The sequence below is a fragment of the Nipponia nippon genome, unplaced genomic scaffold, assembly GCF_047370975.1.
Source record: "Nipponia nippon isolate SJK-2023a ecotype South Korea unplaced genomic scaffold, ASM4737097v1 scaffold_2, whole genome shotgun sequence".
In the NCBI taxonomy this organism is placed as follows: domain Eukaryota; kingdom Metazoa; phylum Chordata; class Aves; order Pelecaniformes; family Threskiornithidae; genus Nipponia; species Nipponia nippon.
In genome coordinates, this window is record NW_028262336.1 from 130,492,127 (window position 1) to 130,504,681 (window position 12,555).

Consider the following 12,555-nt stretch of genomic DNA (forward strand, 5'->3'; position numbering starts at 1 on the left):
GTGCCCCAGCGATGCCGATCCTGCTCCGGGCAGGGCCGGGTCGGTGCAACCTCTGCCGTTAGAGAAGTGCCGGCCAGCGCCTTATCGGCCATCCATCCTCCTCCCCACCAGCAACGGCTGGGCTGGGCCCCCCCTGCCCAATTCTGGGGGCAGCGGGGGGGCTGCCCTCCCACAGGCAACGCCACCCCGAAGCCAAACCTCTGCCAGGGCCACCGCCACCGCCCCCGGGCTCACCGGGCTGTGCCCAGCCCCGGGCAAACGTGGAGAGAAGTCTTCTGCCATCACCTCCTTGGACATCACTTGCTGCCCTTCTACACCCGCCCGGGGTTCAAACCCCCCAGCTGCTCCGGGGGGCTGCTCTGCACCCCAGACTGACCCCGGGCCTGGGGAGAGGGCGTCCTCGCCGACAGCCTCACCCCATGGTCAGGGTGCAGACACGAGCACCCACCGCTGCTGGGACAACCTGCAGGGTCCAAAATCGGGGGCTCACAACCCCACTGCTGGCACAGGCAGGGGGGCATCAAATCCAAACACTTTCGGGAGCTGGTGAGAAGCACCCGGTGTCAAACACGGTGGCTGCGATCACCCCACAGGAGGTGGCATCGCGGGCGATGGTGATCCCACACCCAGCGAGGCTGAGACATCCCTGTCACCTCCTCTTCCCTGGCACAGGGATGCCCAGGGTGGCCCAGGGCTGGGGGCACGGCGGGACCCCGGACGTGAACGCGGCACGGAGGAAACCACAACACGACGCTCGCCCTCGGCAGCCCCGGCGCCTGCTCAGCCCCCCCCAGCCTGGCCCCAAGCCGCTCTTGCAAAATGCCTGCCCCAGGAGGGACCCCCCGCGGCGGCCGTGCCAGCAGCCGAGCCCCACGCCGCGAGCAGCCGGGAGGAAGCGCCGAGACCACGGCGGTGCAGCCGGAAGCGAGGGGAGCCGGGTGGGTGGCGTCACCCCAGAAATGCCGGGCAGCACCGCTGCAAAGGCCCCCACGGCACTGCCGGGTCCCTCACCCTGCCCCAGGCTGCCTGCTGCCTGCACAGGCAGGGATGCTCCAGCTCTTCCCTAGACCTCGTCCTCGGAGATGCCTCCCCTGTGGGCACCCACTCCTCCGGGGACGGGCTATGGTGAGGGGCTCGTCCCCTCCAAAGCCAGGGCTGCCAAGGCCGGGAGCTGGCACCAGCCTGGATGCAGCAAGCATCACCCCCAACATGGGCAAGCATCATCCTGACATGGGCCAGCATCACCCCAGACGTGGGCAAGCGTCACCCCGCTGCTTTAGGTCCCTGGGCAGCCCGGCTGCCTCCCCCACACCCCCAGGGACCTCCATGCTCACCAACCGTCGGCAGCCCAGGGAAGGTCCCCGACCGTCGGGACAGGGGAAGGTGTTTCGGGGCCAGCAGCAGCACCCCTGTGGCTGTGGGGCTCCTTCGGTGCCAGCCAGCGGGCACCCCAGTGCAGGTCACCGAGGCTGGGCACGCTGTTATCCCGGAGGAGCCCAGGGAGCTGCAGCGCAGGCGGCTCTGGGAGCTCCCCGGCACGTGCCGCCCCGCACATGGAGCCAGGACCGCGGCTCGCCGGTGGCTGAGCCTGCACCAAACAGCAGCCACGGGGTGACTCGCGCTTGCGCCCGTCTGAATGCACCCCTTGTCTGCGCCGGAACCTCCTCCATCGCCGGGCCTGGCTGGGCACTGGCACCGGCACCGTCCCCAAACAGACCCGGTGCTTGTGCACGCACCCATCGCTGAGGCCCAGCATGAGGCCATACCCTCCTGTATACATCCAGCATAGGAACCAAGCACCAGCTTATAGGTTCCCTCCCATATACATCCAGCATAGGAACCAAGTATGTACCTGCTGTAGCCACCAAGCACCGGCGCACACACAGCGTACTGGATATATACAGCAGAGTATCAATCAGCTTATCCATACCTCACTGTATATACGCACAACAGTCACCAAGCACTAGCACGTCTATATAGCCACTATAGCAGCCAGGTATATGTGCTACTGTATACACCCACAGCAGTGACCAAGCGTCAGTGCATATGTGCCCGCTATACGTGCCCACTGCAGTAACCAAGCACCAGCACGTGTACTCTGGGATATATTCATGCATCATTTATAAGTGCAATGTATACGCTACACGTGGATCAGTGCACACGGAGCGCCGGGGCCCCACGGCCACCCCTGTCCCCTCTCCCTTCGGGAGCCGTCCCACTGCCCCGCTCTGGCACAGGCTGTGGGGCTCCACCGCCGTGTCCCCAGAGTCCCCCGGGAGCCACAGCGGAGCCTGAGGGGGGCACGATGCTGGCGAGGTCAGCCACAGCCATCCCTCCGCCATTCCGGGAGGTGCCGCTCGACCGCCGGCACCGGGCGAGGACACGTCCCCGTCCCCTCCGGCGCTGGGCACGTCGCTGCCAGCTTGAGCCGGGCTGAGTCAGAGCCTGGCCGGGTGCCCGCTGGCCCCAGCACGCAGCTCGCAGGGGACCTGTGCAGACCCCACAGCCGGTGGGCACGGCCATGCCATCACCAACACCCCCGGGAGCAGCTCCAGTGCCGAATCCCAGCCCCAGGCCACCCATGGGTGCTGGGAGGAGAGGGGCCAGCCGGGGTGCTCAGCACTGGTGGGGGACGGCTCTGCCATGGGAGGAAATGTCCGTGCAAGCAAAGCACAAAGCAGAGGAAGGGGATGCTGGCGGGGGGCCGGCACGCACAGTGGGGTCCCGGCCACCCTCTACGGTGGCATATGGAAAGTGCCGTGACACCACGGCTTCCCTCTCTGGGGAAGCCAGGCAGGGCTGCCAGGGAGCTGCCCTGCAAGCCGCTCCTTTCCCAGCAAAGCCGCTGTGCCGTGCCACCACAGCCGGTGACCCACGGCCCTGCACCGCCTTAGGGGTGCCCGCTGGGCCCCTGCTCGATCCCCCGGCCCCGCCGCGCAGGCAGGGGCAGGAACCACCCGCCCGAGCAGAAGGAGGCGAGACTCGCGCCTCGCAGCATAGGCAGCACTTGTTTCCCCAGGCAAAACCCCCGCCAGCCCCGGGCGCTGACGTCCCGCAAACGCCGCGTCGCAGCCAGCGCGGTGGCAGCGGTGACAACCCTACCTGGGCAAGCAGCGGGGACCCCCGGCGGGGCCAGATCCGGCAGCACGGGGAACGTCCGGCAAGGCCAGCCAGCGGTGCCGGCGATGCCAGCGGGGAGCGGAGCTCGTCACCCCGAGCACTTCCTGCGCTGCGCTCGCCCGCGAGCAAAACTTCCTGAGCCGGCCAAAGCGGCGGCACGGCCAGCACCAAACCGGTGGCCATCGGCCTCGCCGGCCACTGGCCTCCTCCCGGACAGGGCAGGATGGAGAGTGGCTCCGGGGGGATTTTGGGGACCACCTCGGTGCAAAAATGCAGCGATGGCGACAGTCCCCAGGGCTGCCGGGATGGACACCGCTGCGGCGGTGATCCGGAGCCCAGGGAGCCCCAGGGACAGGTGCTTGCCCACCCCATGGCTGCCTGAGCCCCCTCCCCAGCTGCCTGAGCCCGCTTCCCACCTCGGCATCCCACCTCGCTGCCTGGCTGCATCTGCAAAGCACGGGCTGGGGGGGGGTCATCTCTGCCCACCTCACCCAGCTGAGGGCAGGGGTTCTGCCCCAAAAAGCCGCCGGGGCACAGGGACCCTCATCCCCATCCTGACTGCGCAGACACCTCGGGGCAGGGGGTCTCATCCAGCACCCACCCCTGGGGCTGCCGAGACGGGGCAACACTCCCCACGGGAGAGGGGCTCTGCCACCCCTTGGGGACCAGCCGGACCCCCCCGGCTCCAGCAGCACGTCCCTTGGAGTGCTGGGGGGTCCAGAAGTCGTGGGGAGGCAGGGTGGGGGGCGGGCGCAGCGCTGCTCGCCGGGGAGGCCATGCAGCTTGCTCAGCACCCCAGCTGCGGCCGCCACGTCACCCCCCCATCGCCCCAGGAGGGTGCTCGCACCCAGAGGCTCCTCTCACTCTCCTGACTGCTGGGTCCCCGCTCCCACGCCCAGCTCTGCGCCCACCTGCAGGATTTTGGGGCGCAGGGGCTGTGGCGCGGTGCTGGGAGGACAGGGGGTCATGCTCTGGCAGCTGCAGCAAAACCAGCCTGGCCCGGGCGCTGCAAAACCCTGCGCTGGCAGGGAGGTGCTGCGGCTCGGCGGGAGGGGTACGGGGGGGGGGGGGGGAAGACGACATCAAGGGAGGGCTGTGAGCGCGGCGCTCACCAAACCCCGGCCTGCTCTCGTGTCATCCGGCCGCACCAGCCGGCAGCTGCCTGCGCCCTCCCCTCCCGCCGCCCTGCGGTTTGCTGCCTGCCCCCGCAGGGTGTGACGAGTTCCTCAGGCCTCAGCGCTGCCCGCACTGCGGGTACGGGCAAGACAAGGCTCTGCGTGCCCACACGCTGCCAGGTTCTGGGGAGGGGAGCAGAAATGCAAGCCCAGAACAGGCTGGGGTGGCCACATCCAGCCAGTATCAGCCCCGAGAGGCGCATCGAGCCCAGGAGAGAAAAGAGCTGCAGACGCCGGCACTCGCGGAGCCCATGGTCAGGATTCGGCCACCCCACGCTGGCCCCACGTCCCCGCACCCCCCCCCCCCCCCAAAAGGGGACGGGGACAAAGCTGGGGTGTCCCTGGGGGTGACACCCCCCTGACAGGGACAGCGTGATGCTAGAGGGCAACGCTGTCCTGGACCAGAGCAGCCACAGCCCCTCTCCTGGGCCCCCCCAGCCTGCCCGGGCCCCCCAAAAGGTCTGCTGCGGCTGGGGGGGTACCCCAGGGGATGTGCTGGGGTCTGGGGGGGTGTGGGTATCCCAGGGGATGTGCTGGGGTCTGGGGGGGGGGGGTGGGTACCCCAGGGGGATGTGCTGGGGGTGTGGGTACCCCCAGGCAACCCACGCCATTACCACATGCACCCACCCAAGGGTCTCACCCACATCACAGCAGCCCCCCACGGGGACCCCGCTGCCTCGGGGCACCCCCAGGCTCAGCCCCCCCCCTCCAGCCCCCTTACCATCTCTGGGACACGGCCCTGGGGGGCAGCACTGGTGGGCGGCCAGGCGGCGGGGGGGCCTTCAGGGACTGACACTTCTCTTCCAGCTGGTGACGCTTGGCCGGCAGCGGTGGCAGCGGGGGTCTCGCCCTGCTTTCAGCCGGGGGCTTCTCGGCGAGGGCTGGCGGCGTGGGCACCTCCGGGGCCAGGGGGCGGCTGCAGGGCACGGGGAGGGGCTCGGGGCTGCCGCTCATTAGCGATGGGGAGAATTTGATGGGGGGGCGGCAGCCCACCCTGGGTGGGATGGGTGGGGGCAGCTGGGCGAAGCTCGCATCCCGCTCCGGCTCCAGCGGCGGGGACCCAGCGGGCACTGCCGGGCACCGGGGCTCTGGCTGCTCCGGCTGCTCCGGCACCGTGGCAGTGCTCAGGCGGAAGATGTGGCGTTTCAGGGGTACGGGTTTCCTGGCGGGGGGCTGGGGGGTCCCGGCGGGCAGGGTGGCCTCAGCGAAGGCTTTCTGCAGTCCCAGGAGGATGCGGCGGCGGTGGCCGGGCAGCACCACGCCGAGGCCGGTGAGCGCCTCGTCCGTCAGTGCCCGGCAGTCCCATACCGTCCACAGCTCGCTCTGCTGGAAGCTTTCCACGTACTGGTCGAGGTGGAGGGCCGCCAGCCAGGCAGCCACCGGCAGAGACGCCCCCTCCTCCATGGCGGGGGTCTGGCCGCAGAGACCTCGTGCCGCTCAGTGCATCTCCTGCGCCCGGCCAGGCTCAGGACAGCATCAGGACCTGAGGATAGAGAGAAGCAGGGATGAGCTCAGGGTCAGGATCAGTCCTGAACTATGTGCTGGCTGAAGCCCAGGGTCCCAAAACTAATATTTCCCAGTTAAGCGGCATGCGTTTCGGAAGGGTGGGTGTCCCCGGCAGCATCGGGCACCCGGACACCAGCACCTTCCCTGAACCGAGGGGGCTGCAGGGATCTGGGAACGCCGGAGGGCCCTGGTTCAGGCATCTAAAAGTAGATGCCATCCCGGCCAAGGCTCACCAGACCACGGCACTGCACCGCCCCAGCACGTTCCCTGGCCGCAGCATCACACAGCGCGTGGCGGGCAATGTGTGGGCTGGGGGCCAGCGCTGGGCGTGGGGTCCCACGCCGGCCGTGACGCCCCCAGAGCCAGACCCCAGAGCAGCCCCCGTTTACACCGGTGTCAGAATACGACCCTGCGCAGGAAGGCACGCCGTCTCCCAGAGGATGCGCAGGCAATTACGGGCTAATCGATGGGGAGCGGAGGCGACGCATCAATAACCGCAGAGCTCCTGCAGACGGGCAGGAGGCCCCCCCGAGAGCACCCCGCTCTCCCTGCCCCCCGCCTCTGCCCGAGCAAGCCTGGATGGCAGGACACGGACAGACGGACGGGTCCGGGAGGCTGCATATCACCAATGCCGGGCAAAACCTTTGCATAGGATGCTGAGAGGAGCCCGCGTCCCCTCTCCCAGGCTGTCCCCAACCCCATCAGACCCACAGGTCCCAAAATGTTCTCTGCCAAAGCCCCAAGAGAGCAAGCACAAGCTCGCGCTGGCTCGCAGCCCGCCTGGTCCTTGGTTGGCCTTAAATCTGGTTTAGGGGCGAGCTCAGGGCTTTAGGAGAGGGGCCAGATCCTGATCTCTGCGTGCAGACACGGTCCTTGCTGCCTGCTGTCCCCAGCCCGGGCAGTGGCAGGGTGCTGCCACTGGAGACCCCGACCCGAACCGCACTGAACCCCGGCTCCCGGCCTGGCCCCACCACGGCATCACTGCCGGCCCCCAGCCGGCCCCGGGGCCCCGGCTGTCCTCGGTGCATCGCTCTGGCACAGCACCCTGGGGTGCACCCGCCTGGCAGAGCATCCTTGGGGCACCCAGAAACTGGGTGGAGGGGGGAAGCGGGGGCTCACTCAGCGTCCCAGGTCCTGCTGGACCCCGGGCGGGCGGCAGAGCGCCCGTGCCACGCCGCAGCCGCCGGCGGGGCCGAGCCCCGTTATCTCGCTGAGCAGCAGGGATGGGTTCCCCTGCCCTTTCCACCCGCCGGTGGGCACAGCCCCCGGCAGCCCCGCGGTCTGGGTGGGCAGACGGGCCCCAGGCAGGCGGCATCCCCCAGCCGTGCCGGCACATGGGCTGCACTCCTCGCGGCACTGCCGGTGACCCTGGCGCACGTCTTATTTTGGGTTTGCCAGAGGCTTTTTTAGACCTACTGAATAGGAGCCAGAGGATTTCCTGGTGCTGTAAATACACCAATCTCGAAATCTGCCCGTCAGAGTCACGTTTTTTCTGACTCAGGCGGCTTTGACCCCTCCAGCCAGCGCCTGCGGTTTCAGCATCGGGGACGGTCAAGCAGCTGCCGCTCCTGCGTAACGCGGGCAAAGTGCGCAGCAGGGCAAGGCTCACCCTCTTCCCGGCACTAACCGGGCACAGCCGAGCGTGGCAGACCCCCGTGGCGGTGTGAGGTCTCAGCAGCGGGTCTCACTCGGCGGCCCCCAGGCCTCCAGACACGGGCATCCCGGTGTTGCCACAGGGGTCCAGCCACGGTGCCCCTTCCCCGGCACCTCCCGGCACAGCTTGGCTTTGCTTCAGGCTGCAAAAGCCGCGCGTCCATCTCCTGCCAAGCAAGGAGCAACGGGGACCCCAGGGCCGGCTGCCCCCCGCGGCTCCTTGCCGGCTGCACCAGAGAAACCAGCAGCACCCAGGACCTTCCCACTGGTCCCAGCAAACACAACCAGCAGCACAAAAATCGCTGAAGCAGCAGAAAACACAAGGGGTCACGCAGACGCAGCCCGGCCCTTTCCCTCTCCCACCTCCGCAGCTAAAAAAAAAAAAAAAACAAAACCCAAAAAAACACATTTACGATTAAAAATAGACGAGTGACGGCACGGGGTGACACCGCTGTCACAGGATGCCTGCTGCTGCCTGCGCAGGCAGGCTCATCCCCCTGCCAGTCACTGCCTGCAACACACATCTTGCAAAGGCAAAACGCCGCGGCGGAGCAGGGGGAAACGCGGTGGCACCGGCCGGGGGGTCCCACGTATGTCCCCTCCCAGCAGCAGCCAAGGAGTCACCGCGAGCGCTGCCCATTGCCAAGGGTGACAGCAGCCCCAGCTCTGTGCCGGGGCCATCGAAGCTGCGGTGGGACAGCCCCATCTCCGGCAGCTGGGAATTTGGGGTGGCAGGGGGTGGGCACACACCCATGAGCCCCCCCGGGGCACAGGGTGCAGCCCGGCCAGGAGGCGGAGGAGGGTGCGCAGCGGTGGCACCGCCGGTTCTGCTTTTGCACCGAGTGGGAAGAGGATGGGTTTGTGCCACGCTGCCGGTGCGGGTCACCTCTCCTGTTCCCCCCGGGACCAGCCCTGCGCCGCTGCGAGGGGAGAGCTGCACCCGCCGGACGCTCACCTCCGCTCGCTGCCGGCACCGACCCGGCGCCATGCGTGTGCCAGCGGAGCACCGGGGTGGCCGCGGGGCCTCGCTGCTGCGCGACGGGGATGGGGACTGGGGACAAAGCTCCGCTGAGGGACCTGCCGGGTCCCCTGGCAGCTCACCATCGCTCTCCGGCCCTTCACCCTCGCCAAGTAAATCATTCATCAGGACCTTGCTGGGTTCCCCCTGTGGTCATTAATCGTTTAACCTCTGCCCAAAAAGAGACAAGGAAATTCTAGAAACAAAGTCAAGCCGGAGAGCCGCCGTAACCCCAGCCCTGGGCCCCGCCGCCCCTTTCGGCTCTCAAATCCTCACCGTGCTTACCCACCGCATTCCTCCCCGGGATTAGGCAACTCCACCAAGGCTGTTTTGCAAGAGACTTAAAGGCTGTAAGAGCGGCGTGACGAGGGGCAGGCAGGGGCTGCAAACCGCCCCCGGGACCGGGGCAGGGATGGGCAGCTGCCAGCAAACCGGGAGGATGAGCCGGGATGCCGAAAAATGCCATGGGCTTGCAGCAGCTGGGGACAGACCCCGCCAGGCCCATCCCAAGCCCACGCCGCCCTCGTCTCCCCGTGCTGGGGATGGAGGACCTGGGGGTGACCGGGGATGGTCCCCATCGTCCCCGTGGTCCGGACCGAGGGGCTCAGCCATCCCCTCTGCTCTCAAACAGGGGCGCTGGCTGCTTTTCCGAGGGGCTCCCGCAGCCGCCTCGTCCTCACCGGCCCCGCTCAGATGCCACCAACTTAGCAGAGGGGTTTGGATGCTCTTTTTCCCTGGCCACCTGCACACGAGCCCCAGGAGAGCTGAGCGCCGCGCTGGGCTCTGGGGCTCAGCCTCCGCCGAGGCACTGGGGACCCTCTCCCCATCTGTCCCCATCCCCAGCCCCCAGCCTCGGGGGACACCCTGCGCCCCAGCTTCCTTTCCAAAGCAAGAAAGCAGCCGTGCCCTCCCCTTCGCAGCCACCCCACGCCGAAGCCTGGCCGTGGCTCTGCTGGCCAGCAGTGCCGGACGGCGCTTCGGCCACCCAGCACCACCGCCAGCGTGCAGCAGCGGCCCTGGCACGCACCGCCACAAACCAGCCGCTCCATTTAAGCCCTCCCCGGTACCGTGCACTGTGGTTTCCCTGCCCGAAGGTCTGCCCCAGGGTTGCCCACCCCCGGGGGCCACAGGCAGGCACAGGCAGGACACCCCAAGCCCCCGCGCCGCAGGGATGTGCCTGCCCTTCTGCTGCTTCCCACCGCTGCTGTGGGGCCGCAGGTTTCCCATCCTACAAACCGGAGGCAAACGGCTACAGGCACTGGGACCGTGCATGGCAGTAATGAGGGCTGGGCTCATTAGATTAACGAGCTGTGTCTGCAATGGGAAGGGCAGTGGGCTCTGATTGGGGTGGCAGGTGAGCACGCTGCCTTCACGGCCCCGGCAAAGCCCCGACTACCGCAGAGGCGACCGCACGCAGCCCTCTGCACCCTGGCAGCCCCGTGGCACCCGGCTAAATCGTCATTACCCCTAACGAGGCAGCAGGGAGTCGAGCGGTTTCACCAGGACCAGTTGGTGCGTCAGCGGCAGAGCTGCACCGAGCGGCTCCGGTGACAGCCGGGCTCATGGCAGCACTGTCCCCAGGCACCGGCAGCCGAATCGCGGCCGCCCCACGGATCTTCCCCCGTCCCTTCGAGGGCACCAGGGCAAGATGGAGGAAAATAGGCGCAGGAGCCGGTCGGGTGTGCATCACCCGTTTGTCCACTCTAATTCCCATCCCAATTCCTCCTCCAGCGCTGGCAACCCGGCAGGCAGGGCAGGCAAACCCTGCCTACACCCCGCAGTTCCCCTTTCCCAGGCCTTCAGGCTGGTTAATCAAGGAGAGCTAATTAAAGCAGGCGAAGCATGGTACCTTGGCTCAGCTGTGGAAGGTGGATGGGCGAGGTGGCCGGCGTGCCCACAGCCCATGCCCGGCTCCCCGGCCGGCACGGTGGAGGCTTGCGAGGGGTCTCTGCCCGCCCAAGGACTTCCTCAAACGCCGCCTCGGCGATCGGGAACTTGCCGAAAAGCTGAGACGGACGTTACGAGCCCCGCGTGTGGGGGGACGTGTTGCAATAACCGCCGCTTGCTCGCAGCTCGCCGCCGCGCTGCAACAGCTCTCCGGCCCCGGCAAAACCCGCTGTATCTTGGCACGGCAGAGAAGCACCGACCGCAGCCGCCATGGGAGAGGAGGAAGCCGGACCCCAGTGCCGGACGAGCCCCGGCTGACGGCGGGATGGGGCAGGGCCTTCGGCAAGAGAGGAAGGAAGAAATAGGGAGGGTGGTCCCCGGAAAGCTGCGTGGCACGGCACGGCTCCCCGGCACTGTGGCGGGGACCGGGGCACCGAGGACAGGGTGTGCTGGGGCCAGCAGGACAAGCCAAGCCCCGGCCACCGGCAAGGCCTTCCTGCCGGTCCCCGTCACCCTGGGACCCCGCAGAGCCCCTGGGAGGGCAGTGAGCCCTCACCCACGGGGTCCCGGTGGGCAGCAGGACACGGGGCCGGGTCGTGGGGGGACCCATGGGAGCCACTGGTGGGAAGGGGGTTACTCAGCCACCACGCTCCCAGTTGCGTTGGGCAACCAGCCTCACACCAAGGTGACTTTTACCCCTTTCTGCCTAAATTAAGAAAGGATCCTCAGCCGGGGCCGGGGCCGTCCGGGACCAGGCCGATGTCCCCAACGTCCCTGCAGGACCCAGGGGACAGACCCAGCCTGGCAGAGGAGCCAGGGGACCAACTTGCCTGGGGCTGCCGCAGCCACCGCCGCTCTCGGTCGGGAATCGAAAGCGCCGCATCCTCGCACCGAAACTCGCCAACACGAATCCTCGGCGAGCAGAAAGTGCCCAAAAGCAGAAGCAGGGTCCCGGGATCGTACCGAGCCCTGGCTCCCAGCAGCACCGCACCCCGCAGACCTCCCACCGAAACTCTGGTGCTTCACCTCGGCAGAGTCCCATCAGTTCAGCAGCTGCAAAGGTCTCACTATGGGAAGATGAAGCTGTTTCATTTTCAAGATCTCACAGTGGAGCACAGGCCAGTAAATACAACATGCAAATAATATTCAAAGACGCCAGGCTCCAGGCGGCATTCAGAAATCAAGTTAAATCTTGCAAAGTCATCAAAATCTAGGGGTGGAAAAGGTTCTTCAGAGCCTCTTCCTGCTGCCAGCGATTCAAATCTCAAAGTGCTTCATGTTTAAGCAGCTGGGACAGTAGCCCAGCCTCGCTGCAGGCTGCTCGGGTTGCTTTACAGCTCCTACACACTCTGCCTTCCTCCAGGGGTGTCACCAGCTGCCAAGCCCCCCGCGGTGGGAACTGCCCGAAGGCAGCTGTGCGTGGCGGTGCGGGGCGTGCATGGAGATGCACGGCGTGCATGGAAGTGCGGGGTGTGCACTGCAGCATGGAGCGTGCGTGGCGGTGCGGGGCATGCATGGCGGTGCGGGGCGTGCATGGAGGTGCGGGACGTGCACAGCAGCATGGGGCATGCATGGAGATGTGGGGTGTGCATGGAGATGCAGGGCATGCACGGAGGTGTGGGCCAGGCACAGCAGCATGGGGCGTGCATGGAGGTGCGGGGTGTGCACGGCAGCATGGGGTGTGCATGGCAGTGAGGGGTATGCATGGAGCTGCAGGGTGAGCACAGAGGTGCAGGGCGTGCACGGCAGCATGGGGTGTGCGTGGAGATGCGGGGTGTGCGCGGAGATGCAGGGCGTGCATGGAGTTGCAGCGTGTGCACAGCAGCATGGGGCGTGCATGGCGGTGAGGGGCATGCATGGAGATGCGGGGCATGCATGGAAGTGCGGGGCGTGCATGGAGATGTGGGGTGTGCACGGAGATGCATGGCGTGCACAGAGGTGCGGGGTGTGCACGGCAACGTGGAGCGTGCATGGCAGTGGGGGGTGTGCATGGAGGTGTGGGGCGTGCATGGCGGTGCAGGGCGTGCACGGGGTTGAGGGGTGTGCAAGGGGGTGCAAGGTATGCGTGGCTGATCGGGGTGTGCGTGGTGGTGCAAGGTGTGCATGGCCAGTTGGGGTGTGCATGGCAGCACAGGGTGTGTGCGTGGCCAGTTGGGGTGTGCACAGCGGTGAGAGGCGTGCATGGCTGATTGGGGC

General features: G+C 67.4%; 1 protein-coding gene across 11 annotated transcripts in view; it reads right to left on the bottom strand.

Annotated features, from left to right (window-relative positions):
* ARAP1 (ArfGAP with RhoGAP domain, ankyrin repeat and PH domain 1) overlaps nt 1–12,555 on the bottom strand; it is a 46,367-nt gene that overhangs the window by 28,682 nt on the left and 5,130 nt on the right. For 6 of the 11 annotated variants that reach the window (XR_015704825.1, XR_015704826.1, XM_087758065.1 and 3 more), the window contains exons 1-2: nt 10,322–10,668; nt 5,017–5,778 (exon numbers count right to left, since the gene is read on the bottom strand). Coding sequence is in view for 8 of the 11 variants with exons in the window: in XM_087758065.1 (XP_087614191.1) it covers nt 5,017–5,699 (683 nt within the window). In the remaining 3 variants the exon portion in view is untranslated. Of the gene's footprint in view, nt 1–3,102; nt 3,234–5,016; nt 5,779–8,409; nt 8,520–8,748; nt 8,772–10,321; nt 10,669–12,555 lie in introns of those variants that run through there. The other 5 variants (XM_087758061.1, XM_087758062.1, XM_087758063.1 and 2 more) reach the window with 4 other exon arrangements.